Source organism: Perna viridis, chromosome 7 (genome assembly GCF_037379345.1).
Source record: "Perna viridis isolate PV_CMFRI_1.1 ecotype Kerala chromosome 7, ASM3737934v1, whole genome shotgun sequence".
Taxonomy (NCBI): domain Eukaryota; kingdom Metazoa; phylum Mollusca; class Bivalvia; order Mytilida; family Mytilidae; genus Perna; species Perna viridis.
This window is the reverse complement of record NC_142451.1, coordinates 22,306,149-22,332,248: the sequence shown is the minus strand read 5'-3', so window position 1 is coordinate 22,332,248 and position 26,100 is coordinate 22,306,149. Positions and strand designations below refer to the sequence as shown.

General features: G+C 32.4%; 2 protein-coding genes across 5 annotated transcripts in view; one reads left to right on the top strand and one right to left on the bottom strand.

Annotated features, from left to right (window-relative positions):
• Positions 1-160: 160 nt before the first annotated feature.
• LOC148611809 (uncharacterized) lies at positions 161-1,044 on the top strand. Its single transcript, XM_088592712.1, has one exon. It carries the CDS (start codon positions 222-224, stop codon positions 891-893), a length of 672 nt encoding a protein of 223 aa, XP_088448838.1. The 5' UTR covers positions 161-221; the 3' UTR covers positions 894-1,044.
• Positions 1,045-2,280: 1,236 nt separating this feature from the next.
• Positions 2,281-26,100, bottom strand: part of LOC148611808 (nucleoporin NUP188-like) — a 50,675-nt gene continuing 26,855 nt past the window's right edge. The window contains exons 25-50 of one of the 4 annotated variants that reach the window (XR_015924214.1): positions 25,771-25,891; positions 25,114-25,186; positions 24,080-24,199; positions 23,476-23,722; positions 23,026-23,115; positions 22,236-22,376; positions 21,618-21,683; positions 21,136-21,239; positions 20,720-20,786; positions 19,387-19,463; positions 18,886-18,961; positions 17,648-17,848; positions 16,872-16,957; positions 16,262-16,416; positions 15,189-15,328; positions 14,134-14,265; positions 13,485-13,553; positions 11,078-11,236; positions 9,968-10,105; positions 8,427-8,501; positions 7,727-7,842; positions 6,777-6,971; positions 6,043-6,177; positions 4,069-4,130; positions 3,491-3,620; positions 2,281-2,536 (exon numbers count right to left, since the gene is read on the bottom strand). Coding sequence is in view for 3 of the 4 variants with exons in the window: in XM_088592706.1 (XP_088448832.1) it covers positions 2,336-2,536; positions 3,491-3,620; positions 4,069-4,130; positions 6,043-6,177; positions 6,777-6,971; positions 8,427-8,501; positions 9,968-10,105; positions 11,078-11,236; positions 12,096-12,206; positions 13,485-13,553; positions 14,134-14,265; positions 15,189-15,328; positions 16,262-16,416; positions 16,872-16,957; positions 17,648-17,848; positions 18,886-18,961; positions 19,387-19,463; positions 20,720-20,786; positions 21,136-21,239; positions 21,618-21,683; positions 22,236-22,376; positions 23,026-23,115; positions 23,476-23,722; positions 24,080-24,199; positions 25,114-25,186; positions 25,771-25,891 (3,171 nt within the window). In the remaining variant the exon portion in view is untranslated. Of the gene's footprint in view, positions 2,537-3,490; positions 3,621-4,068; positions 4,131-6,042; positions 6,178-6,776; positions 6,972-7,726; positions 7,843-8,426; positions 8,502-9,967; positions 10,106-11,077; positions 11,237-12,095; positions 12,207-13,484; positions 13,554-14,133; positions 14,266-15,188; positions 15,329-16,261; positions 16,417-16,871; positions 16,958-17,647; positions 17,849-18,885; positions 18,962-19,386; positions 19,464-20,719; positions 20,787-21,135; positions 21,240-21,617; positions 21,684-22,235; positions 22,377-23,025; positions 23,116-23,475; positions 23,723-24,079; positions 24,200-25,113; positions 25,187-25,770; positions 25,892-26,100 lie in introns of those variants that run through there. The other 3 variants (XM_088592706.1, XM_088592708.1, XM_088592709.1) reach the window with 3 other exon arrangements.

The window sequence follows — 26,100 nt, the reverse complement described above, 5'->3', positions numbered from 1 at the left end:
ATAATGCAATCTTGATGAATTTCTTTTTAAAATACCCCTCGAGATGAGAAACCTCCTTGCACCAGCAATAATGTTTAAGTCCTAAATATTCTTAATATGGGCATCCACGAAACGGTATATCTTTTACACAGATAATTCTAAGTATCGAAAGAAAAAAGTGGCGACTTGACGTATCGACAAACAGGCGGGAAATCTCAAGTGCACGTGGTAAAGTAACATAAATGTTTGTGAATCATATTTTCCCAATAGAAAGTCAATGGTTAAAAGAAGAAGACAACAAAGTTGCAATTACCAGTCAGGATGCATCGGTGATAGTATGTAATGATTCCAACGTTTCACTTAGTCTGCTATTCCAGGCAGCAGTATCGTATGCTGCTAAAGATTTAGATGTTACTTTAATTTGTCAGAAGCAATTGACATCTTTACCAAAATGCGTCCATGGAATGCCACAACCAGACTCAAAAACATTGAATACACTTAAATTTTTGTATTTACCAACTGCTGAGGAACTTACAGATTATTGTGCATCAATTCATATGAAATCAATCTTGCCAGATATTCTTATAATAGCAGACGCACATTCCTACTTGACCCAAGGCGGGTGTGCGGCATCCGAGTCAACTGCAGCTAAATATTTAGCATTATTACTCGATTGTTTCAACTTTATAAAATCCAAGAAACACGATTCAAATTGTACCATGATAGTATCATGTTTGGATAATCTGAAGTGGATGAACTCTGTTGCAGTTAAATGTGGTTTCCAAATGATGAAGTTGATGAGTACAGAGAAAGACGGTAATTTGGAATGGAAAACAGCTGATAGGATTTTTCGTGTTACATTTAAATCTGACAGAGAACAACTGTTTTTAAAAGAAGTTACAGAAACTAGATAATATTTTACCCATTTCATTTTGAATGGGTGGCGATTTGTATGCAATATTTTCAAATTAGATCTGTTATGGACTACATTAGTTTTTGTGTATTGAAAAAAAATATGACAAAATCAATAGAACTTTTGTGTAGTGTTGAAGTGATTTATAGTTATTGTAGAGTAAAATTTATGTACATGTATAATTGATAAAATGAATCATGCTATTGCAATAGTATATTCTGTACTATCAGTTCATTTGGATCAAAATTCTCTGTGTAGATGTGAACTTGTATCTTTTTTTATGAAAAATGCCTGGTTATTGCCAATGTTGAAAAAAAACAGTCTTAGTGAGATACTTGTGTTACTAATGCCAAGATGTTAATATAGTGAATAAATGAACATGGTACATTGCACATATACTGTAAACTGAATTATATGATTCATTTTACAATGAACACAATGTACAATATACATGTACAATAATGCACAGATACATAAAGTTCCTTTAGTAGGTATTTAATGTACATTTTTTTGTACATGTACATGTAATATATTTGTATTTGGATTCACAGGAATGCAACCATGGCTTAGAAACAGATTAACATTGTATCATATCTACAGTATAAATATCATGAAATAAAATCTAAGTTTACCTATATCTGCTAGAATTTAGCAGACATTTATATCTTGATTGTACATTGTAGTTATATGTGCATGTGCAAATTGGTAATTATACATTTACACTTGAGAGGGAACCAACCTAACTGATAGATTTCATTAAAGGAATGAACAACTTTTTGACTATTTTCTAAATTACATCTTGTGAACTTTCAATCATGATGGTACTACTATGTAATAAGGAGGGTTGAATCACATTGTTCATTTGGTTACCAGAACATTGACTTCCTTTACTCAAAGTTAATGGCCTGGCCATAATATCTACATTTGTAGGTGACCAGTCATATCATGTACAATGTTGGTCTTCACATTTCCATATACATGTACTTGTTTGTGCAGGATTTTTTTTTCTCAAAATTTGCTTCCAGTCAGACTGTAATCAGACTTTTAAAGGATTCAAAGGTCATAGATTAATTTCATATACATGTACATGTAGATTACTATTTAAAGAGGGAAATATACATGTAATCACTGCTAACATTTTTATATTTCCTCTGCATGGAGAAAAACTGGAGAGGGTTCCAGATGTGTGGCCTATCTTATTAATACCCCCACTCCCAAAGTAGTTTTTTTGTAAAGGGACCTATTTGATACACCTATGGGACCTTCCTTAATCTACAGACCTCATTCTGAAAAGGTCTTTATACTGTAGACAAACCCTCTGCACCTCAACAAATAGAACCTTAATTTGTTCCCTTTAATTTTAAAATATACAACCAAACTAAACAACATGTATGAACAGTTGTTTATTTTTTTTTTTATATTTTAAGGCAGTTTTTCACATTATCACTTGAGCACTTGTAATACAAATTCCTGTACAAATTTATAGAATTCTGTCTCCGGTGTTGAAGCAAATGTAGACTGGGAGAGTGAACGACCAAGGAGAGGTTTTGCTGCTGATAATGCTGGCCTGGGACTTTTGGCAGCACTAGGAGAGCTTGGAGTCCCTCGTCTTAGATACCTCTGTAGCTCAGTTAAGAAATAATTCTGCAAAACAACAGATTAGTTACAAAATCATTATAAAGCACTAAGACACATGTATATACTTTTGGTATCATGCAAAAAATGTAGCTTTTTGGGGGAGGAAGTGGGATGGAAATGGTTTAAGTATTGGGCTAAGTATTAAACGCATGATAGACGAACGCTCACATCGTGCATGATAGACGAACGACGAAAAATAATAATACTGACATATGATGAAGACAAAAAATAAAAAATAAAATTAATGACATTATATAAATTAATAAAAGCAAAATATATAGAAATAACAGTTAAATCAAGAAAATAAAGTATAAAAATAAACAAACGCTTCTATTGTTCATTTATCGTGCGTTTTAAATGAACACAAAACGATGTGTAAACGTACGATAAACAATGCACGAACGCTAAAATGGGAAACGTGAACGTCTCAAGGAGTGAACATGTTTCAATAGAATCCTTGTATTCCTCCTCATGTTCTATGTCGACCGAAAAAACTCATTTGCCCATACCATAAAACAACACTGTCCACTATTTTCTTTTCCTAATTAAGGGGATTAACTTTACATTTGAACTGAGAAGTATTTCCTCAATTCAATGAAACAAATCCAAATCAAATGTCTTATAATCAGGTAAGGTATCTCCTTGATCCCTTCTAAATACTTCTAATTCTGAAACTTATGATTTAAATTGTTGTTTTCAATTAAGGCTACTTAAGTTACTTTCTTTCATGATGAAAAATATAATACTTCATGGTGCTGCACTTACATTTACTTACATGATATTAAAATTGCATTGTATCCTAAAATGTACTGAACCAGTGGCAGATGAGGGGAGGGGGGTCTGACAGTTGGACCCCCCTTATGTGGAAAAATATGTTAATTTCGGCAAACCCCAATAAGCATACTTAAGTGTTTCAATGCACCATTTGTCAACTTTTTAATATTAATAATTGAATTTTACCATTTCAGTACTAAGTTCTCGTTTTAAGAGTTGCTTTTCATTGGAGGGTAGATTAGGATCTCTTAAATATCTGGTGGCTTGTGACATCAAAATATATAATGCATTCTCCATAACATACTGTATTAAGTTCCTACAAAAGAGAACATGTTAATTTGTTGTATAAAGAACACATATTTTCATACTCTCACAATGAATGGGTGGCATATTGGAATCATCTTGTCAGTCCATCCAAATTTCCTTGTAATTATCTTGGCTCCCAACTGATGATTGACTATAAATTTAGTGTGTGGCTTTATGTAGGTGGGGCATATAATGTAAGCATTTTTGGGTGATGTCAGTTATCAACTTACTGTAAGGGTGGATGAATATCTAGCACAACAACACATGCATCTTTATGTTTAATTTATTTGACAAGCCTTTACATTCATCCTTCAGTTAACTTGGTTTACAGTCATAAGGGGCTATCTAATGATTAATTAACATCAGACAGCCATATTTAAACTTTTTTCTTTTACCATCAACCATGTTTTATTTTTAATAAATGATCTTTACTTGGAAAGAACTGAAAAAAAACTTACTTAGGAATATTCTCAGCAAGATTTTCTTCGGAAGTTTTGTGCGGTGATTTAGCCTCATGTTTCTAAAAATAAAATACATTTGAGCATAAAAAATGCAGTAAAAAAGTTGAATAATACACTTCAAGCACATAAAATTCTGATGATAGAATGCCAAACAATGTAAGACATTTCAAAAGGAAAATTTACAGATCTGGAACATGCACTGAAGTTGATACCTTACATATAGGTCAGAACTGCTTTTTAAAAGAAAGCTTACTTGTACCTGAAGTGATTTCAGTTTGGTTTAAATGTCACATATTGATATACAACATATTTTGAGTTTTAGTCTGACATCTGAAAGAATTCTTGGTACATGCATGTACAGGGTTTAAGCTAGGATTTTGAGGGCTTTAGTCACCTTTGCGTAGAGCACGAACGACATATTATGGGCAGCAGAATTTTGTAAATAGTCAATAGTGTCATAAACTAAAGACATAAACACTCTTAAATATATTTATTTTAAGTTTACAGATACAGGCATACAACAAAATAACTATTATTTTCTATAAAAAAATGTGTGTTACTTAATAAAATAAAACAGTTACTATTAAAAAAATAGTAAAATAGAATTATTTTTTACATCATGACAAAGCTTTGATGCATTCAGACTAAAAATAGCTACCATTTGACATAAGCTAATATTATGGTATGACCTGACAACTAATAAGAGATAATCATCCTGTCCTTTGCCAAACACCACACCTCAAATGCCATCTTCAACCTATAACTCCTCAAATCAGAAGGATAGAGACAGATCTTAAGAAGAGAATTGATTGATGAAACCTCAAGTCTGTTCTTAAGATAGGTCTTGATCAGATAGTACCTACTAAATCCCCTCTCAGTCACCACAAGATAACGCAGAAACTAGACAGATAGAAAGGAGGTTGGCCACATTGGCATAGTCAACTGTAGAATGTTGCACTCTGTAAGCGGTTGCTGCGTGATATCTAACTGCTGGGTGGTAATTTTTTAGTGACCTTTTACCCCAGATCATGGGTAGAATTGAAGACGTTCGTAATCATTGTGATTTCGTTTAAAGAAGAAAAGAGAATCTTAGAATACATTTATCATTGATTAATACTTCCTAACTGTCCACTATTGCGTTAAAATTAATTGAAATCCATGAGATGACCAGTCACACATCGTAGACAATTGTTTTGTGTGCATTTAAATTTCTAAAAATAGATAGCTACATATGTTGCGAGGTTCGCAAAGGGTTTGTTTCTATATGGGAGTAAAATCGGTCGGTATCCGTTAAAGATCGAAATCACTTAACACGACTAATCCTTAATATATATAAGTTGTATTTTTAACGTACTTAAAAGCAGAAATGTCTCGAGTCAACTCGAGGCTTTTTTTTGGCTGAGGTTGAGCGAGAACCCTGGCATTATTTTTCATGGTCCTAATGATCAAACGATTCATAAATTGTTGTTATTTTAAAGGATTATTAATGGTGCACATATCAGGGATGCCATGTTAACAACAATAGAATGTATTTCACACCTCGTTGACCAGGTAATTACCAAGCTTGGGGTCATAAACTTGTCAGAGCGTAAGGCCAGGTGAAATTATGTAACTTTCGATTGACAGTCTTTAACAACATTTTTATTTAAGGTGACGAAAATTTATCTCAAATACTTTTTGAATGTAATTTTTTTTATACATATTTCAAATTTTAAGTATCTAAAACATTTTCGTCGTTTATTAAATCCTTTCGTAAATGGCGAAAATAACGAGCGCTAGCTAAATCACTGCATGTAGGTTTTTCACTTACTTTAGAATCTTCAACTTGATACATGTATTTTTGATTGGCAAATATTCTTTCTTTGCTTTAGGAGGAGCATTGTGGATATACCATGCATTTTACTGTTGCATATACATTATACCACCTGCCGTCCATGTGTAAAAATCATCATACACATGATTGAATTTTACCTTCATCAACATTTTTACACAGACATCTCTGATACATGAAGTAAATGTTCCAAATGATGGCAGACAGTCTTGATCTGGAGAGGGTCCACTGAATGCCATTGCAAGGTATGGCTCAAACTCACTATAATCCATACTCTGAAATTATCAACCACCAAATCTTATTCTAGATAAACATTAAAGAATAGCGTTCATATATTCTCTGCTTTGTCAACAAAGGGCAACAACTCTGCCAAAATATGACATCATAACACTCAAAATCTAACTTAATTTTGAGGCCATAAAAGTATAACCATATCAAAATCTACAAATAAATGTAAAAGGTGAATCACTGGCAATGTCAGGCAGACAGATCCATTTTCATTCTACATGCATGTTGCAGCACAACACAAAAAAATCCTCACTCTGTTCTAAAATAAGGGCTATTCCATATTACAAGATAAGGTACCAAGGGAAGGCACTTTTTCACCAGGGGAGTCACCCATAGAAGTTCTTTTGATGTTTTGTATTAAAATTACTTTTTTGTCAAGAGACCTGAACAACTACCCATATACAAAGAATAAAAATACCTTCCCCTGTCCCTCATATGTTTTATTGGAACAGCCCCAAGTACATTTACATTTTCCATGTATTACTTTTATGAAGGGCCTTTTACTCTGGAGTGATTATTCCGATCACCCTAATTAAAACTTGATTTTGACAAGTATTTCAATCTATATATCATCCATGTATCATACCTGCTCATACATAATTTCACACAAATCTGGAGTGAACTTTTTAAGTGATGACAGACTATGGGCCAGAACATCTAACATTCTGTGTTGGATATGAACAACCTGGGAACACGGTTTATCTATATCTTCTAAGGATGTTTGTTGCTGAAGTATTGGTGATAAACTCCTTCTTTGTGATGTCTGCTGGCCATTCTGTTGCTGGAAAATTATCAACATAAACAAAGATAAGAGAACTAAAATGCAATTCATTCAATACAGTCTTACAAGACTGGACGATGCTCTCAGTTATGTGAGCAGTATTAAAAATTAACATTTGCTAGACAAAGTGAAAAAAGACACTGTCTCTCAAAAACATAACTAAAATATATATATATTACACTATGAAGACAATGCCATGAACTGAAGATAAGTATTGCTAGAGTTTAAAGTAAGACTAGACCCATCCAAAAATTCTAACTTGCATATGGTCAGCATATTCACGTTGTTGACTGTAGTTATGTTGTAGATTGATACAAATACTTTTTCAGTAAACATTCATTACAACAAAACACAAATCATCATTCTGTTTAGCTAATTAACTTTTACTGAGTAGTCATAAAAAGACAGTCTGGGTGTACCTTACTTGATAGAATGTTTCCAGATCATCAAGGTAGTTTTCACTAGTTATAGATCTTTATCATATATTTTTAATAACAGAATCGCAACACATATTCATGCACCCCTTCCACTGCTGTTGAAATTTGTCAAACATGTATTTAGCCCCATACATTTATATCTCATAAGCAAAAGTCTGGAAATTTTGACTGCACATGTCTGTCATTCTTATCAATCAGCAGACGATTGTGTCAGTCTTAAACATGCTCAGATCGAGAATAAACTTAAAAAAAAACACAACTTTTTTTTTAGTTATTTGTTTAGATAAATATTGGAATTTGTGTTATTGCATCACATACTCTGTCTTTTACAAAATATCTGAACCAGCTAATGAGTTCGGTTTCCAACACACATGGATGTAAACAAAACATTGTATCTCTCGGACTTTTCCATTACATTGGCAACCAGCCGAAGACTTCCAAGTGATGAAAAGAAAAGTTTATTATTTATACAAGAAAATCACAAATACATTTTGTATATTGATTTAAATGGGTTGTTGAATTCTGTGTTAAAAAGATTCAATGGATAAATTAACAATTACAGACTACGACTGATTCGCAATATCAGCACCATGTCCTTTTGTACCACTCTGTCAAAGATCCGTTGGAAAATGACGTATTTTTAAATCTTTTTCTTAATTTAAATTCAATCGAGTAATAAATGTATGATCAAATCTCCTAGGTAGACAGGATGTTTATACACTTATAAAACCCCGCACACTAATTTATAAGGGTTGACAATTTATGTCCGATATAGCAAAATATTCGACGGTCATTTGTAAAATTTATCAGTCAATGACTGGCATTTTTTACCGTTTCTAGACCCTTGCACATAAAGTTTGTAACTCGAAGTAATACTTTAAGATGGTCAAGTATAATCAATCCACAATACAAAATCTGATCACTGGTCTCAACAGTTGTGCCCACCAAGTACCTGTGGACAGACAGACAGATGCAGACCATCCCTAAGACCCTCCATTGCATTAAAAGATCCACTAACCTCCAGAATCTGCTGTAAATATCTTGGTCTCATCAGAAATGCCACAAATGTCTGAGTCATGTACATTAAACTTGTCTGAAATATCAATTAAGGTAGAGAGTACTATTGAAAAATAATTTTTTTTTATCATATCCATAAATAACATGGATACCAGACCATTCTTAAGAATTTTAATGTAAAACACATAGAGCACTTAAAGTGATTTTGAGATTATTGAGCCCTAAATTAATCAAGGCATTTTTTTTGCAAAATTTTATAAGGATTCGGTAAGACATTTTCACTATTTCACGAACTATTTAAAAACTGATATTAGAATTTCTTGTGAATTTATATAAAGAACACTTAAGTGACCTCTGACTCCTTAAACAAGGGTTTTTACAATTCACATTTGTAATTATACCAAACCAAGTTTAAATAAAAAGAATTAAATACATTATGTTGGCAACATTTTTTAAGTGAAAACATATATGTCTGTATGATTTTGCAAGATGACAGAAAATTATACTCCATGTAATAGGTATGATCTGCCTTAATGACATATAGGCATCAGTATAGGAGAATATATACAATGTATGTACATGTACATAAAATCGTATATGGCTTATAAGTCTTGTCATGTGATCCCCTCAACGCACCAGAATTGGTTCCAAGCTCCAATTCAAAAGCATACAACGTGCCTGTATTAAAAATTCCATTATAAACGATAACTCCAATGCATAAATATGATGATAAAAATATGATGCTTCAGTACAATAAACTATTTCTACACTATAGATTCAAGGTTTGGTAATATAAAAAAAAAAGAATGTTCTGATGACTATGCATTGTACTCGCGTACCTAGCCCTTAGGGGTGAAACGATATTCCAGGGTACCAAAAAACAATGGTGTTTTTTTCCATTTTTGGTACACTCTGCAACTAGTCAAATTTCAGATTCCATACTTGCCATGGACGGAAGGTAATTATTTTTGTTATTTCCCCATGAGAAATCTTCGATGTGGAAATTAGAATTAAGTTCATTAAAAACTTGGCCATCTCAGATGGCTAGGCAGAGCCAGAATGGATAAAAACTGATCAAATACAGATAAAAGATCCTCTTGCTACATTCCTATCATACTTTTGAAAGTACTTTGGATTCAAATTCCATAAATATAGTTAAAATCACAAAACTGTAAAAATGTATTGTATCATATCGAAAGTAATACATTTAGTACCGTTTGGAAGCAAAACGATAAGTACTGTAACGTGAGGTAACTGTATTGTTTCACCCCTACTAGCCCTGGCACTACAAAGTTAAAAAAATTATTAAGTGAGAATATTCTTAACTTCAATGGTAACTCCAATCAGAGACTTTGAAACTGATGATATCACAGTTAAAAATTTTCTCAGACTTAAGTACATTTTAAAGTTTTTCGATGCTGGGTCTGGAGTACAAACTAAATGCAAATCAGCCTTTGGTTTAGAATGATTTCAAGTATTGTGACAGAGAAATATTCAGTAACAAGACTTATAGGCCCTACTGATACAATAAATACAGCCAACCTGTAATTTGATTAATGATTCTCCTAAGTGTAACCTCCATTCTCTGTTAAACATTGATAGTAGATTTATAAATGCACAAGTTTTCTCAGCCTCCAACATCGCAGCATCTGTCATTGTAATCCTAGCCCTCTCCAAACACTACAAAACACAACAAAAACAGTTTTATCTCTCAAAGCAAAAATAATTAGAAAATATTGCAAATTACTACATATTCATTACTTTATTTTTATTTTAGAGTCTCTAGAAGTAAAGAGGGAGAATGTAATTCCAACTTTATCAAGTAAAAAATTTAAATCCTAGCAAATATAAAAAAAAAATAAAAACAGATAAGGGATCTGTGAGCTACTACTCAAGGAGTATAACCCCACCTCCCCCCCAAAAAATGTTTTATTTCTAAAATGATAACCCCACCTTCCCCAAAAATGTTTTCTTCCTAAAATTGGTAAGCAGGAAGTAGCTGTCCTACATGACCAAAATCTGTATGTGCAGTTTAAAACCATTAGCTGAGGCTGCATACCAAATATCAAGTGTCTGCAATCAGTAATTCCCAAGAAAAATATAGTAGAAGTTCTGGTTATGAAGACAGAGCTAAAACAGTATACCCCCTCTTCTCAAAGCTAGGGTATAAAAATACACAAGTTCTCAAAATTTAGCATTATGTACCTATTCATATACAGATTTTATTAACCAACTACCCAAAATACATTAAAATATGTCAAAAACTGACCAATTGATATGAAATCCAACCGGGCATCTATATGTAGCCAATACGGCATCTTAACTTCCTGCAGGAACACAAAAATATCTTACCATTTTATACAAAAAGGATATTTAAGACTGAATAATGCAAATAAACCTACAAGTTCTTGGTAAAACACGAAAACAACTGTTCTACAAATCATCTAGTTGAGTTGGTTAATAAAATTGTCAATAAATATGTAATTTCATATTGGCCCTGTTATCGGTTTTGGTCAATCATACTGGCCTCGACAGCTCGACCAATATGACAGACCTCAAAGCTATAACAGGGCCAATATGAAATTACATATTTATTAACATATAGTATAGCAGAGACAAGTAGTAAAATAGTTACAATATATGTACATCTACCTCTTGCATTCTGTCTTGATGTGCACCAACAAAGTTAAGAGAATCTTCCAGGAAGGAATATTTAAGTAGTCCTAGGAGTGTTCCGTACAGATCCAGACAAACGCAATAAACTGTGTGCCACTGAGTCTTTTCTTCAATGCTGGACGGTGACTCCTTTGGCTGTAAGTTACAAGAGATTACACAAGATCAGTGCCCAATTGTTTGTATAGAAAAAAAATTTTTTATTCAATGTCATTCTTTTTAGACATAGACATCAGGTTTGAAGGGTGTTTATCTCGCATTCATAAAAACTAACATGTAGGCAACATAAGTTATGTGGTGGGGGACAAGATGTTAAATTATATTTCTATGGCCACAGCTTTGATGAATGACAAGGGATTGACTGATTATGGTTTAGCTTCCTATGTCGGGTATTTCATGCATTTCAGGATGAGAAAGTTTGACAAATCTTAAAAACCCTGCTCACAGGTTTCATTAAGAACCAGCTACTGTCAAAATGTAGACAGTTCAAAAAGTAGAAATGGACGGTCCCAAATCACAATGGGCCCCATTGCCCCTTTGATACATTTTGAAGGTGCAGACAGTCCATTTTCTCTATTAAGCCTGTTCACTGAGATGATAATGAAAGCCCTGGTGCTTTGCACTTGTCGCACAAGCTGAGTTGCATCTTTACTGTGCTAATTCACAGAAGCAACAGCCAACAGGTAGGCATGTCAGGCCAAAAACAAATTGTGTGTTAACTGTTCCCTGACCAACCCTATTTTTTTAACTAATAACTTTTCTTTGGAAAATTTTAATTTCTGGAAATCTTGTCCCTGATCTGAAACGGAACACAATGATTTTTGTACAAAATAGCAATCTCCAGAGACTATTAAATAAAAAAACACACACACACACAAAACTGACTTACCAACCCAAATTTTTTTCAGGTGACAGTAAACACACTTATTTTTTTTTTTTGGCCTCATGGATAAAATAATCAACTTATGAAGTAACCTTATTACTAAAGGGGACTTACCTTAGTACCAGATAATACTTTAGGGAAGAATTCAGTTTCTTTCTGATACAAAAAAATAACAGACAAACATGTGTGTTGTACTAAACCACTCATTACCACTGATTCAGCACCCTGAAATTATACTTAACAATAATAGGGAACAACCAGATCATTTGGTTGCCATTGTCTGGTATGTAGTTATATCTTCTGTATATGATTTATAACAAACCTTGTCAGTACTGGCCAATGGTTGAAATACATTTACAGGTTCGGCTATCATTAAGAAATTCTTATATTCTAATTCCAACATTTTTCTAAATTACGGCTGGGCGGGTGAATTATATTTTTCATTTTTTTATCAATTTAAGTGAAAAATGCCATCAACTTAAAAGAAATTGACCTAAATTGGGCATAACATCAAAATATAATTTTTGGGGAGTGTGAACAAATTTGGGTTGGGAGGGGATGAGAATCTAGGATATTTTTTTATTTGGCCTTAGAATTACACAGTCAGTTTTGTGAAAATTGACGTATGAGTCAAAGCAAACTTTAACATGCTGAAAATGTGGTAAACATGAACTGGAATTTCCTAATATAAATATCCTGTACAGTACAACTGGGTCATAATCACTCATAAACTAGTTTTTTTGTTTGTTTTGGAAAAAACCAGGAAGTCAGACAAACAATAGGTGTATTGGCATCATTCTATTACCATGTATAGAACTTCAGACTAGTAGGAGACCAAAAACAGCTCTTAATGTACCTTGTTCCTTGTGTTTTAATTGGAGTTACTTAATAAAGAGGAAATTGAAACTTAAATATATATATAGCATTGTTAGATTTATTACTCCACTGAAAAAATAAATACATAAAGTTCATGTGTAATTTTGCTAGGTATACCCCTACTGGTACCGAGAGTTGATATCCAAAACACACTATATAAAAAATCAGTAGCAGTGTAAGTTTTAGTATCAGATGAAAATTTCTCTATCATGGTGAACAAATAAAGCCGTAAGAAACAGGAAGTTAATATCATAAGGCAACCATAATTGCTCCCAATGTATGCTCCATCCATATAAAGCCACATACCAAATTTATGATCAATCCATCTATTCAGGGTGAGGAAAATTGGGAAGAAATTTATACAGATGGACCGACAGACAAGGTGATGCCAAAATACCACTCACTTGTTGAATGGGGGTATAATATGAACAGACTAAAATGCAGTATGTATTCATTACACATAACTGCATGTTCTTAAAAGTAAAAGAACAAATTATTACATCTATCTAAACATACTTTCTAATTATGTCAGCTATATGTACAATTTAGCATTAAAATCTCATAGTCATACCCTTCTATAAAGTGAGGTCATACAGGTCATACATATATCAAAAGACCTTTACTTACCTTTTCATTTCTAGCTATTGTCAGTAACAAGAGAAAGGCAGCATGAACATAACTCAGAGCTTGTCTGGCCTGTAGTAAGGAAAATAATTTTTGAATGAACCCTTTTAAAAAATAGGGCATAAATGGAACAGTAAGTGATACCACACCACATCAATGTGAAAAAAGGTGATGACAAAATTTTCAAAACAGCCTTAATCAAAAAATTACATTTTGAATTTGCTAAAATCTAAACTTGACCAGTTTTATATGGTACTTAACATCTGTACAGTTTCATAAAAATTCATTAATCAGTTCTCAAGTCATCATTTGGAAATTGTTGGGGGACAGACAGATAAATAAATCAACACTTTGTGTGGCAGTGTATAAAAATCATATAAACTAATGTATATTTTCACTAGGAAAGTATTTATCCTTGATGGACGAGGTATCAAAGAAATTTTGACAAAACATTGAAAAACTGACAATTAAATGCATAAGTATTTCAACAAATAGGAATTTCCAAAACATTAAAATATTAACTTGTAATTAATTTTAGGCATTCAAAACTATTTTATAAGTCTTTGATAAATTACTGCACACCATGCCAAAATCATTTCTGCATGGAACACGAAAGTTTTTCTAAAGAAATTGGAAGTTAGTCCATGCTCACCCTGATGTACATCTCCATAGAGGAAAGGAGAGTAGATAGGACCAGATTCTCCTGTATAACAGGTAACCAGACTTCTACTCGATCACACTGTAGTACTATTTCCTGTATCAGGCAACAAGTCACTATTTGCAGCTGAAAGGACAAAACATTATAATTAAATAAAAAAAATAATATTAACCACATTTTCATTTTCCAGACCTTCTTTGACTTGCCAATGATTTATAGTTTCTATGTCTAAATGTACCTTTCAAAAATATCATCACTAATTGTTTCAAGTTGCAAAATATACACAGGGAAACAAATCTTGCATTTTGACACACTTTGATCTATGTAAAAACAACTATATAAAACTTCATATATTCAATTTCCACATATATAATGAATAAAAGGATAAGTACATGTATGCAGTGTTCAAGGATTCAACTTTCCCATTACAAGGGTGAAGTGCAATTTTGGTATGGGATAGTTGTTTTTGTTACATATTTCCATTGGCAGGTAGAAAACTTAAAATTCTGAAAAAATTTACTAAGCTGACTGTAAGTTATCTTCGTTCGGAGATTTTCGTAGAAACTTTATTATTTTATTTATTAAGTTTCAGTCCCTGTAAGAATCAGGCAATCAGTGAAACATGGTATAAAAAAACTGCCATATGACTATTTGCACCATCAGAAGCAAGGAAAAGAGATTTTCCATATCAGTTTGGTAATCTCAGTTATAATTTCACTGAAATGCAGTGAAAGGGAAGACAACTGTTATTAATCTCATTTTTCTAATATTCTATTGAAAATTTATGAGCAAATAGATGAAATAATGGTAGAGAAAGCACCTTGGGTGAAACTATATTGTCAGATCACTGGGTTTTTAACATGCATGCTTCTGAATTTTCCCATCTTGCCTGATTCTTACAAAAAAATACATTCAATGTTTCAGACTGAGTGTCATAGTCACTAAACTTCAACCTAACCATTAAATAATTTTTACTAGCCTTTATCTGAATTTTAAGCAATTTTTTTGAAGACTTAAGTGATACCAAAAACATACATATATATATATACCTTAATCTTGACATCAAATACTTTACTAGTATCATCAGATTTCACCATTAGGTTCCCGGGGGAAGGCAGTTCTCTACAACTTTGTAATAACAAGCTACACATCGTTGGTAAAATTGCCACTGCCGAATTCTTGCCAAGATCTGTAAGAAAATACATTAGGTATGGTTCAAAGCAATTTATTTTCAACCATCTTGTTTCTAATCAATCAAAGAAAACATATCAAAATGGCGTTTTGGCATATCTTATCTTTCTAAATGATTCATATATAAATAAATCAAAATCCAGAGTTGTTTTTAAATCTACATCAAACTTCACCAAGGGGCAGATGTGAAGTTTCCTCTCTTACTGAGGTCTTTTAAATTCTGAAACATTATTCAAATAAAAAGTTGTGTGACCATCGGATTAATTCACAAAAAATCATTAATTAATCTTGATTACTTGCAATTTCTGAGAGTGCTGTTTGCGGCCTCTAGAATGAATTTCATAGTCAGAGTTTACAAGCTTCAATCTACATTAAATACATGTAAAAAGTCTAGCTTATTTATATTTATTCGGTCTATGAAGAAATAACCTCAATCATGTGGTGCACACAAAATTACCTGTGTAGCAGGTTATTTTTAAAAGTGGACCTCAGGCACTGATGTTATTTCAAACAGACCGAAAAAATATAACAGTCATTCCTTATAATTCAATTTCAGGATCAAAATTTAATGAGTAAATCATCAAAAAGGGTTGATGACATAAAAGTCACATAACAAAATTTGGTCTAATGGATGACGGAAAAAATTTTCTATCCAATCAGAAAGCATTTTACATCTGAAATTGAATTATATATAAATACGAAAAAAAAATGGTTTTTAAAGATAAGTATATCTTAAGACAAATCTGATAATGAAACTGTCCAAGCACTAAAACTTAAGAAAATAATGCATCAGAAAAGTCAACGTTAAACACAAAACACAAAATCTACATTGCACCTACACAAAGTCTTATAGACTGACCCAATGCAAGTCATAAGGTCAGGTCTTCTACTTTTCCCTTACACAAATCTAATCATATCAAGTTTTACTTACTAATAGTTTTATTATCCCTGTCATGTTGTAGAATAGCTGTGATTGCACCAAGGACACCCAGTTTGATGGTTGGTAGTAATGTTTTACTGTTAGACAACATCTGATTGATTATAGATTCCAGTTCCTTAATCATCCTTAATCTATTTGTCAGACTGCTACAATTGCATAGGAATTTGGGAGTTAAAAAAGAATACATTCATCATTTTCATGAACTGTCATTTCAAGAGAGCATCACATTAACTATTAGTTAACTTGACTTTAGAAGTTATCTGATACTGACATGTTGAACAATAGGTCATTGTCTTCTTTCCCCATGTCTGTTTTTATCATATAACTCAAGCACACTTGGAAAGAAAGCAGTTCTATTTTTTTTTAAGCTTGAAACTATTTACCAGTACCGAAAGTTTTTATCTTAAATTTAAAATGGTATCAAATGAAGCAGACCTTTACTTAGTAACAGAAAGATGTATGGCATCAAATCAAGCAAACCTTTACTTAGTAATAGAAAGGTGTCATTCGTATCATCTACCATAACAATTTTCTTGTTGATCTATGGAATAATTTATCATATTATCAATTAAAAGATTCATATCATTGTAACCCGTAATACCTGGTCCATAACTTGATGAGTGTAAACAGCAAGGCACTGATATTCTGGGCTAGTTTTACTTTCAAGTCTGTGTAGGACTCGGACACCTGGAAATAGACCAAACATATCATTTTAAAATGCTTAAGTAACAGCTTCTTAACAGTTTAAATCAAAACATTATGTACAATGTAATAGACCCTTTCATGCTAATCAGTACTTTCCCAAGGTAGTTGTCCTGTAAAAATATAATTGAAAACTGTTACGATTTTGTGGAAAGAAGCAGTTCCCCCACGGAACTTCCAACTGATACTTCTTGAAAATTTAGCATGAAATGACCTATTGCTCTCTGTAAGTATTCTTTTTGTTTATGATGTCACAGATACATGTAGAATGATGTGATGCAATATCTAATGGTAGTAAATATCAGAAAGCAAGAACATTTCAAAGATTGTGAAGTTGTAGGTAATAAGATGTTGCATGTTATGGTGTGCTTAGAATACCCCAACTCAACCATCAATGTTAAATTAAGTTGTGCAGTAAAACAAAAAGAAGATAAACCAGGAACCTGGAAATGGGGACACAGTACAACTCATTGTGCAAAATTATATACCAAATATCTAAGTTCCCCTTTCCCCAACAAAATAGAGGTTGAGAAATCTTACAGGAAAATGCAATGGCTGGGTGAACGGACACCTTAATTGCAAAATGAAGGACAAGCTAAAAAATAGTCACTGGAACCTACATTTAACCTTTAGTAGAACAAAATCTTCCCACTAAATATTTTGAGAAACACCTACCAGAGATTGGAGTGCTTCTATCAGGTCAACAATAATTAACTCCTTCAAACCCTGTGTTAACTGGATCTCCTCAACATTACACTTGGTAACAGTTATTAGGAAATTCTTCCATGCTATTAATAGATGCAGACAGGGGTTTTCTGTCAAATTTTCTTCTGTAGTCTCTTTCTCACTTTCTATCACAAGGCAGTCCTTAATGTACTGAAATAGAACATTTTTAAATTGACTTAAATCTTCTAGTGCATCTGATCAGATAGCATTTTTCCTTCTTTTTTAAAAACATACATCTATCAACTTTATTATTTTTAAATGATTTTTTAAAGTGAAACTTATCTAAAGTAAACCCCATTGGATCAGTTTAGACAGATTTATGGTTTAAAAAGGTTCTAAATACATTTAAACTGAAAGAAAAGACTTCAAAAGTGTCTGGTTCAGACAGGTTTTTGGATGTTTCATGGTTCAGTTTAGACAGGTTTTTGGGTGTTTCATGGTTCAGTTTAGACAGGTTTTTAGATGTTTTCCCATTCATTTTAGACAGGTTTTTGGATGTTTCACAGTTCAGTTTGGACAGGTTTCACAAAATACATTTTACAACAAGCAAAGGAAATGACATATCTGCTTTAGGTATCATGTTTTTATGCTGAATTAATGAAATTCAATTAATACATGTCTTGGGTTTGACATTCTCTCCAAACAAGAAGTTTTACTACAGTACTCAAGCATTCCATCTGTGAACCACCCATACAGATCTGTCATTTGTGAGATAACAAAAACAATATGAAAGCAGAAGTTAGCAAAATTTGAAGTAAATATTGTAACAGTAAAATCAAAAATCAACAAATCATGACCTTGACCTATGACCTTCATGTAAAATTACTATTGTCTCCAGTAACTATATAGTAAACATATAAACAAAGTTGTTGAACAGGAAGGTTTTGTTGTTTCAGCCTGAAATCTAATCCCACTATATAGTATACCTATATAAAATCAAGTTCTTGTGATAATTATATGCAGTTGCTGAGAAAAATGATTACTATATGGTTACAAAAACTTTGTGGACAGACAGACAGACAACTAGACAGATGCCACAATCACTACATACATGTACCCCTGACAAAGCAGGAGTGTAGATATCTTTACATAGTTTAGGCTATATATGAAAACGATATAAACAGATGTAGAACAATCAAACAAATGTTACTCTATTTATTTTCATGGTGTAAACATCAACAACTAACCTCAGACCAATACTTAAATCTATCAGCTTTACTTATATCCTTCAGAGCATTCTTCAGTCTGGAGTTCAACTTCGCACTAAAATAAAACATGGCATATAAAAGAAAGTAAACAAATCATCAATTTTGTAAGAAATGATATATCAAACAGACATTTTGCAAATATCTCAATTGTTTTGTTTACCAGATAAAATACATGTATCTTAGTCACACTCTCCATCTCCCTCCAAAAACAAATAGTTGTACTTCGTGACAATTCTCCAATAAATGTGTTTTGTTTCAAATTCTTTATAAAAATTTCCGTTTGAGTTATTTTATTTACAAAATGAAATGATATTTAGTATCAATGGTAATTTTTTTAAATAATGGAGAAAATTCCTAGCAGAAAAATAGCAATCCCAGCAATGATTTCTGATGAAATGACAAAATCAAATGTCAACAATATTTACCAGAGAATAAGAAAAAAATACATCAAAATGATCTTATCAAAATCTTAATACCAACCTTGTGACAGAATATATTTCTTGGGCTAGGATCTTCAGCACAAATGACACTGACCTAATCTGATGAGGAAGCATTTCCTGAAATAATATTTTTTTAAATCCTACATTAATTGCACTGGCATGGGTTTCATGCAAAATCTCAAATTTAAGATTACTCTCAACTGAAATTTTGACCAATCAGATTGCTTGAAATTGGATATTTGAGAAAATAATTCAAGGATTTGAACTGGATATTTTTTATGAAATCTGGTCCTGTAAAGGTAACACAATCCACAGTGAAGGGAGAGGAAATAAATAAACAAACAAATCAGTTAGAGGAGTTTCAAAACTTTGTAGTCTTATTTCAGAATTTACAAGTAATTAAACTTGAAAACAATAGAAAAGTTCTCAACATATATGGATGTTAAAGAAGAGGCTCTCAAAGCCTGATTCACTCACATAGTTTAACACCTTAATGGTCAAATACCTTTGTTCAAATTTGCACAGATAATATTTATCATGATACTTAACATTTTAACATTAATCATCATTCTACTCAAGGTGACTGAATAACAATGCTAAAAGTGCAAAAAATCATTTAAAAATGCAATTAACAGTTTTTTCCCAATTTTGTACCAATTATAGATCTTTACATACTTTTCAATTATACATTAATCATCAATCTGCTATTGTTTTGTTAACAACAGGCAAAAATAGGGTAAATGGTCAAAATGACACTTTCTGGGAGCAGAAAGTAATAAAAACATTAAAAATGACACTTTCAAGGGCCCTAACTCCAAGATAGGTCAACAGATTTATCTTAAATTTGTACCAAAAATAGATACTGAAACACTGGAAATTTTATAAATTAATTTCATCATTAATCTGATTTTGTTTTTTAAATAATAGGGAAAAACTGCCAAAAAGGTAAAATTAGCAAAAAAAAAAGGGCATTAACTCCAAAATTAGTAAATCGATTATCTTGAAATCTTACAAGAAGATAGTTCTCTTCAAGCCCAAGAGCCTAAAGCATCTCAGATTTCTTCTATCAGTTATGGTTTTTGAGATATAAACAAAAATATCTGGTGACACTCCTTATGTTCTATTTTTAGTAAAAGCCGGCATGTTTTTTGACGAGGGACCATAACATATACAACTTTGGGAGTAGACATGCCAAGGAAAATTGTCATCAAGTTTTATCAATTTCTGTTCAGTGGTTTCAGAGAAGATTTTAAAGAAAAGTAACAAAAAACGACAAAGACGATGACAACAACAGATGCCAAGCCATGATAAATGTTCACATGGCCAGGTGAGCTAATAATGTAAAAACAAACATGTATGTATAATAAGCCTACCTGACTATCACTGTAACTAGGAATATCCCTGGTCAGAGGAGCACAAACACTCAACCAAAATGTCTCTCTGAAAATAAATAAACCCTAATGTCAGAGGAGCACAAATACTCAACCAAAATGTCTCTCTGAAAATAAATAAACCCTAATGTCAGAGGATGACAAACACTCAACCAAAATGTCTCTCTGGAAATAAGTATACACTAATGTCAGAGGAGCACAAACACTTAACCAAAATGTCTCTCTGATTGTGACTCTCTGAAGACTATGAATTTCGGCACTTGAATATCACATCACAAACTACCGAGTTGATTTTTTTTCTGTATGCACTGTTTTTTTTATCACTTAAATCCACAATTCCTTAATGAGAAAATAAACCACAGCTATACAAGACAGTAAATTGGTAAGTTTAGACTTACTTTTCTCTTAGTACAGCCATGGCTGTTTCTCTCATACCAGCCCAGAGTGAATGGATAAAATCTAAACAGGCACACAGTAGGTCTGGTAAACAGAGGTATTTACCCTGTAATGATAAAAGTAAAGGAATGAAAGCAAAGAAAGAATGTGTTTGTTTATATAAATGGTAAGAATGTTAAAACAGATCACACTTTACCACATGTTTTTGATGAAGAATGTGCATGACAATTTTAAAAACAAGTATGAAGAAACAATAATTAAAAGAAGCAAAAAACTTTGTCTTAAAGAGAAGTATATACCGAACATTTTTTTATTCACGAATTTCGAATTATTTGCCATCTTCAGTAATGTTTTTGACATTAACTACATGTAATCTACAGTACTTAGAAATGATTATACTCTTTTCTTGTTTACATTTAATTATATTAACATTACATTTTTGTCATATTAAGCAGCCCAGTCAATAGAAGGAAAACATATTTACCTGTTTCCTGGCTTCCATTAAATCCAGCACTGTTAACAAACAGCTTGTTTTTCCAAGAGATAAATCCTAGACATAGAAACATATAATGTATATAGAATGGCTTCAGTTTAAACTGTAGACACCTCTCTTTGTGAAATGTACAAAATCTGCAATATAATTATGCTTTATTATACTGAATTTACCTTTGCATATACTTTAAAATTGGAGGCTACAACATTTGTCCAGATATGAGTTGGATGTACCATACTTAAGATTAAGAACAATACTTTGATGGATTTTTGCTATACATGTACTGATTTAAGACAGCAAATCTATCTTTATCTTACTGGACTGGAGATCAAATCCATGTATTGCAGCAATCATGGCTAAGACATTAAGGATGAACACCCATTCAGTTATAAAAATGAATCGACTACTTCTGGCAATCATAGAAATAAGACTTTCAAACTAAAACTGTTCATGTAAACTTATCAGGAATACACAGCAGTTGGGTTATCTCCCTTTGCACACATCTGGCAATAACATTCACATCTCCTTTACATTTACATTTAGTTTGTAGGGCCGGGGGGTATTAAAAGTAAAACACCTTATATCTATAACAAGTTGTATATTATTCACCTTTTTCTTTGCCTTAGAATCAGTAGGACCCAAAGGATCAGATTTGATCGGCTGTACATTCAGGAAGATCTCAAACAATCCAGGCTGTGCATCCACACACACTGACAAAAACTCTAATATAACTACTTTCAACCGAAAGTCCTGTGCATAGAAAATGGTAGACATGAAGCAATCATTATCTTAGAAAGAAGCTAGGTACATTTAACAAATAGGATACCTGTATTATTTAATAATGACACATGTCCATACTATGAGGCAGGTGTAACCTTGAAGAGGACAAAGTTGAAAATATAGATATATTTAAAAATCTTCTTGTTGCCATTTTCCCCTTTCATTGCTTTTTCTAAACATCTTGATGGTTCTTTTCACTTCTTGACACGTCTTAACACTTCTTGTCGCTAAGTAGCGAGACCAATAAAACTTGGTGTTCTTAAGATGGACTTACAGGCTTAAGACAGAAAGGCCTGCTCTGGTGCATGTTTGAAACAAACAAAAAAATAATATGAAATTACATAATTTCTGAAGACCATATAACTAACCCTTTTTAGTGAAAAAGATAGGAAGACTTTCTATGGGAAGCTGTGAAAGACTTGATTTTATGTCAGACTGAAATCAGACTCTCAGCGCTTCAAGGCTACGACTTAAATTTGCATTAAATACTTTTATGATGACTTAGTCCTGGCATTAAATACTTTTATGAGGACATAGTCCTCTATCAAAACCTGAAGAAACAAAAGTATAAGACAAGGTGACTGCAGTATGGAATAAATTTTGGTAGGATGCTACTAACCTCAGTCCTAGCTTGTAGTCTGGTCAGATACATATCTCTGATAGCTTCAGCTTCTCCACCTAGACAAGCTAGTATAGACATTCTAGATACCTGGAAGTAATCAAAATGAAAGCCCATTAACAACAGGTTTAGCAGGTTATTTTTTCTACTGTTTGTAATGGATACAAACATTGCAAAAACAATTGTACATGTATATATTTATATTTGATGCATGTTTTAAATGTTAGACATCTTTATTTGTGTAATTTATTTATGGAATCAATTATACATTGCCATGGTTTTATACATAACATAAAACGTCATCACTCTATCACCTAAACACCACCTGCTTGGCGGAGAAGCACAGAATTAACCCATGTCCACCAGTACTCAAGAAGTGCATGCTAGAGCAGGCAGTCTGGGTAAATGTCTGTGGGATTTATATTATAGATCAATCCTTTTAATTCTTACCACAGCTAATCTCTTAAGCAATAGGCAAGCCAGAGTAGGCAGTCTGGGGTTATGTCTGTGGTATATATACTGAGCTATAGTTGACACAATGTGCAGATTCTGTCGTCCTGCAGGTTGAGATGAAAGAGCATTTTCCATTGGTGAGATGGGTAGGTCAGGTGACTTTAGTAAGAGAAGACGATTTAGAACAGAGAAGGACATTTGTATCATCTTAATCATTTCCGTTCCAGTTCCTTCATCTACAATACTGTAATACAAATGGAGATTTGGATATCACTATGAGTATTAATTTGCATGGATTGAGGACATTCTATTTTTAATGGAATATGAACAGACTTTAGTTTAGAGCACCTCGATTCCTAAAAGAAGATACTATAACAGTATATAGTTCAATGTAAAAATCATAATTTGCCATTTAGAGATCTTAAAATTTTCACAAACTATAAAAAAAAAAAATAGAAGAACTCAAAGTTTTAATTGTATTTCTAAAACTCCTAATATCAAATATCAATCCATGACCCATGAAAAGTGATGCCTTTGAGCTTTCCTTACTTAGCTGATTCAAACATAGTTTGATTTATCCTATACCACATGGCTTACTTACCTCCCTTGTTGAGCTAAAGCTAACTCAATAGTATCTGATCCTGTCCCAATAATATCCAGTAAAGCTCTGCCAGCCTCTGTGAACAATAGGCTGTATACACACACTTGCTGTAACTGGGGTCTTCAAAATTATACAAAATCATAAAAATTTCGTGTACTTTTCCAAGCATGTGACATTTTGCCACATACACAATTTCAACATTATTTTTTATGCCTGAAACATATGGAAATATATGTTTCGGACCAATATGAAAATATTTGCTAAAGCACATATTTAAACACATAAATACACATGATTTCTAAAAATCATACAAAAACCAAATTCTTTTCATACAAAAATTCTATAAATGGAAAGTATGTAATTACCATGATTTGTAAAAACATATTTATTTATGAATTAATGTGTTAGTCCAAAATACATGTATATGATGGTGGTCCTAAAAATGTAAAAAAAAATATGGAAAACATTTGATTTTCAGGTATTTTTAAACACATGAAAGACATATTTTACAATTTTCACTGTGTATAATTGGACACAAAGTCAAATGAAACATGCTTTAATACAATGAGACATGTAATAAAAAGATAATAAAACCTGTATAATTTCTGTTTTAATATTCAAAAAAATTTGAGGAGTATAAAAAAAAATCCTAGACATTTTCTTCTCAAAATAATAAAAAAAGGAATCATACTTAAGCTTATACCAAACATAGGTATCAGGAGAAGCTTTAAAAAATGAGTGAAAGACAGAAATGACTGGGTTTCCGTTAATAGGAAGTAGAAGTGTGACATTAAATGGCATCCTACCCTATAGGATCCCATAATGAAATTGTGTACCAAATATCTATTGGCTGTGATTTATAGTTGCAGAGGAAAATGATACGAAATATTTTCCGCACCAGCCTGTTACCTGCCCGACCAACATTCACCAGCCCGTTACCTGCCTGACAAACATTCACCACTCTATGGTCCAATTTGCAGAAGTGCAACCCCTGCCAATAACAGGGTTCTTTCCAAACAAATCTAACTAATTACCTGTCTAAACTTGACTTCTTCCTTTTACCAAAGAAATTCAAAACTTTATGGAATATCTCCAAACAGCTGTGACCTGCAACAAGTGAAATCAATCCATATCCGCTAATAATTTATTTTCAGAAGTAACAAGCTTTCTGATTGAAAAAAAAAAATATCCATTACTTCACAGACGAAATTTTGTAATTGTGACTGTGATATTATCAACCTTTTTATATGATTCACTTGTGGTCTTTGAATTTTGTTCCTAAAATTAACTTATAATGACTGCAATATTTTTTTTCAGTTCATTTGAAATAACCTCAATGCCCATGGCACAGACTTGAAAATAACCTGCTACAAAGGTTATTTAGTGTGCACCATGTGATTGAGGTTTCAATACTTTAAGTTCTGCAAAAATTTAAACATAAACACCATACAAACTTCATGATTTCAAGTAGAAAGCTATCCTTATACATGTCAATATTCCTAACATCAGTTTTTTGATCTAATATACATGTACATGTACATAAACTCCAAAAGTTCTTCTTCTTCAATTCAATAGTCAATTCCAAATGTTTGTTCGGTGATAAATGGATATAAAGTCTTCGTTTTTTGTTTTTTTTCTGCACTATTTTTTCCATATTATTTGTTAAATTTTATAACAGCTGAGGTCCTGACCTATTTGTTCTCTCTTGGTGTGGTCAATGTATCTCCATTTCTGGAACACTGGAAACACTTCCCTCAATATGTACAAAACAGGTGCCATAAGCTCATTCTCTATCTCCAGACCATAGAAAGGCTAAATGAAGAGTAACAAATAATTGAGTATATATGATATGAATATAATGAAATAGGCCAAATGTACTGCTTTAGCACTGAATTTATGGTTAAAGAAACACATAAAAAAAAACAATGTTCATTGAGAAAATTAAATCAGAGATTCATTTAATAATTTAAATCAAAATCTAAAATAGGAGGTGCACAATGGAAACATGTAATAATGATTTT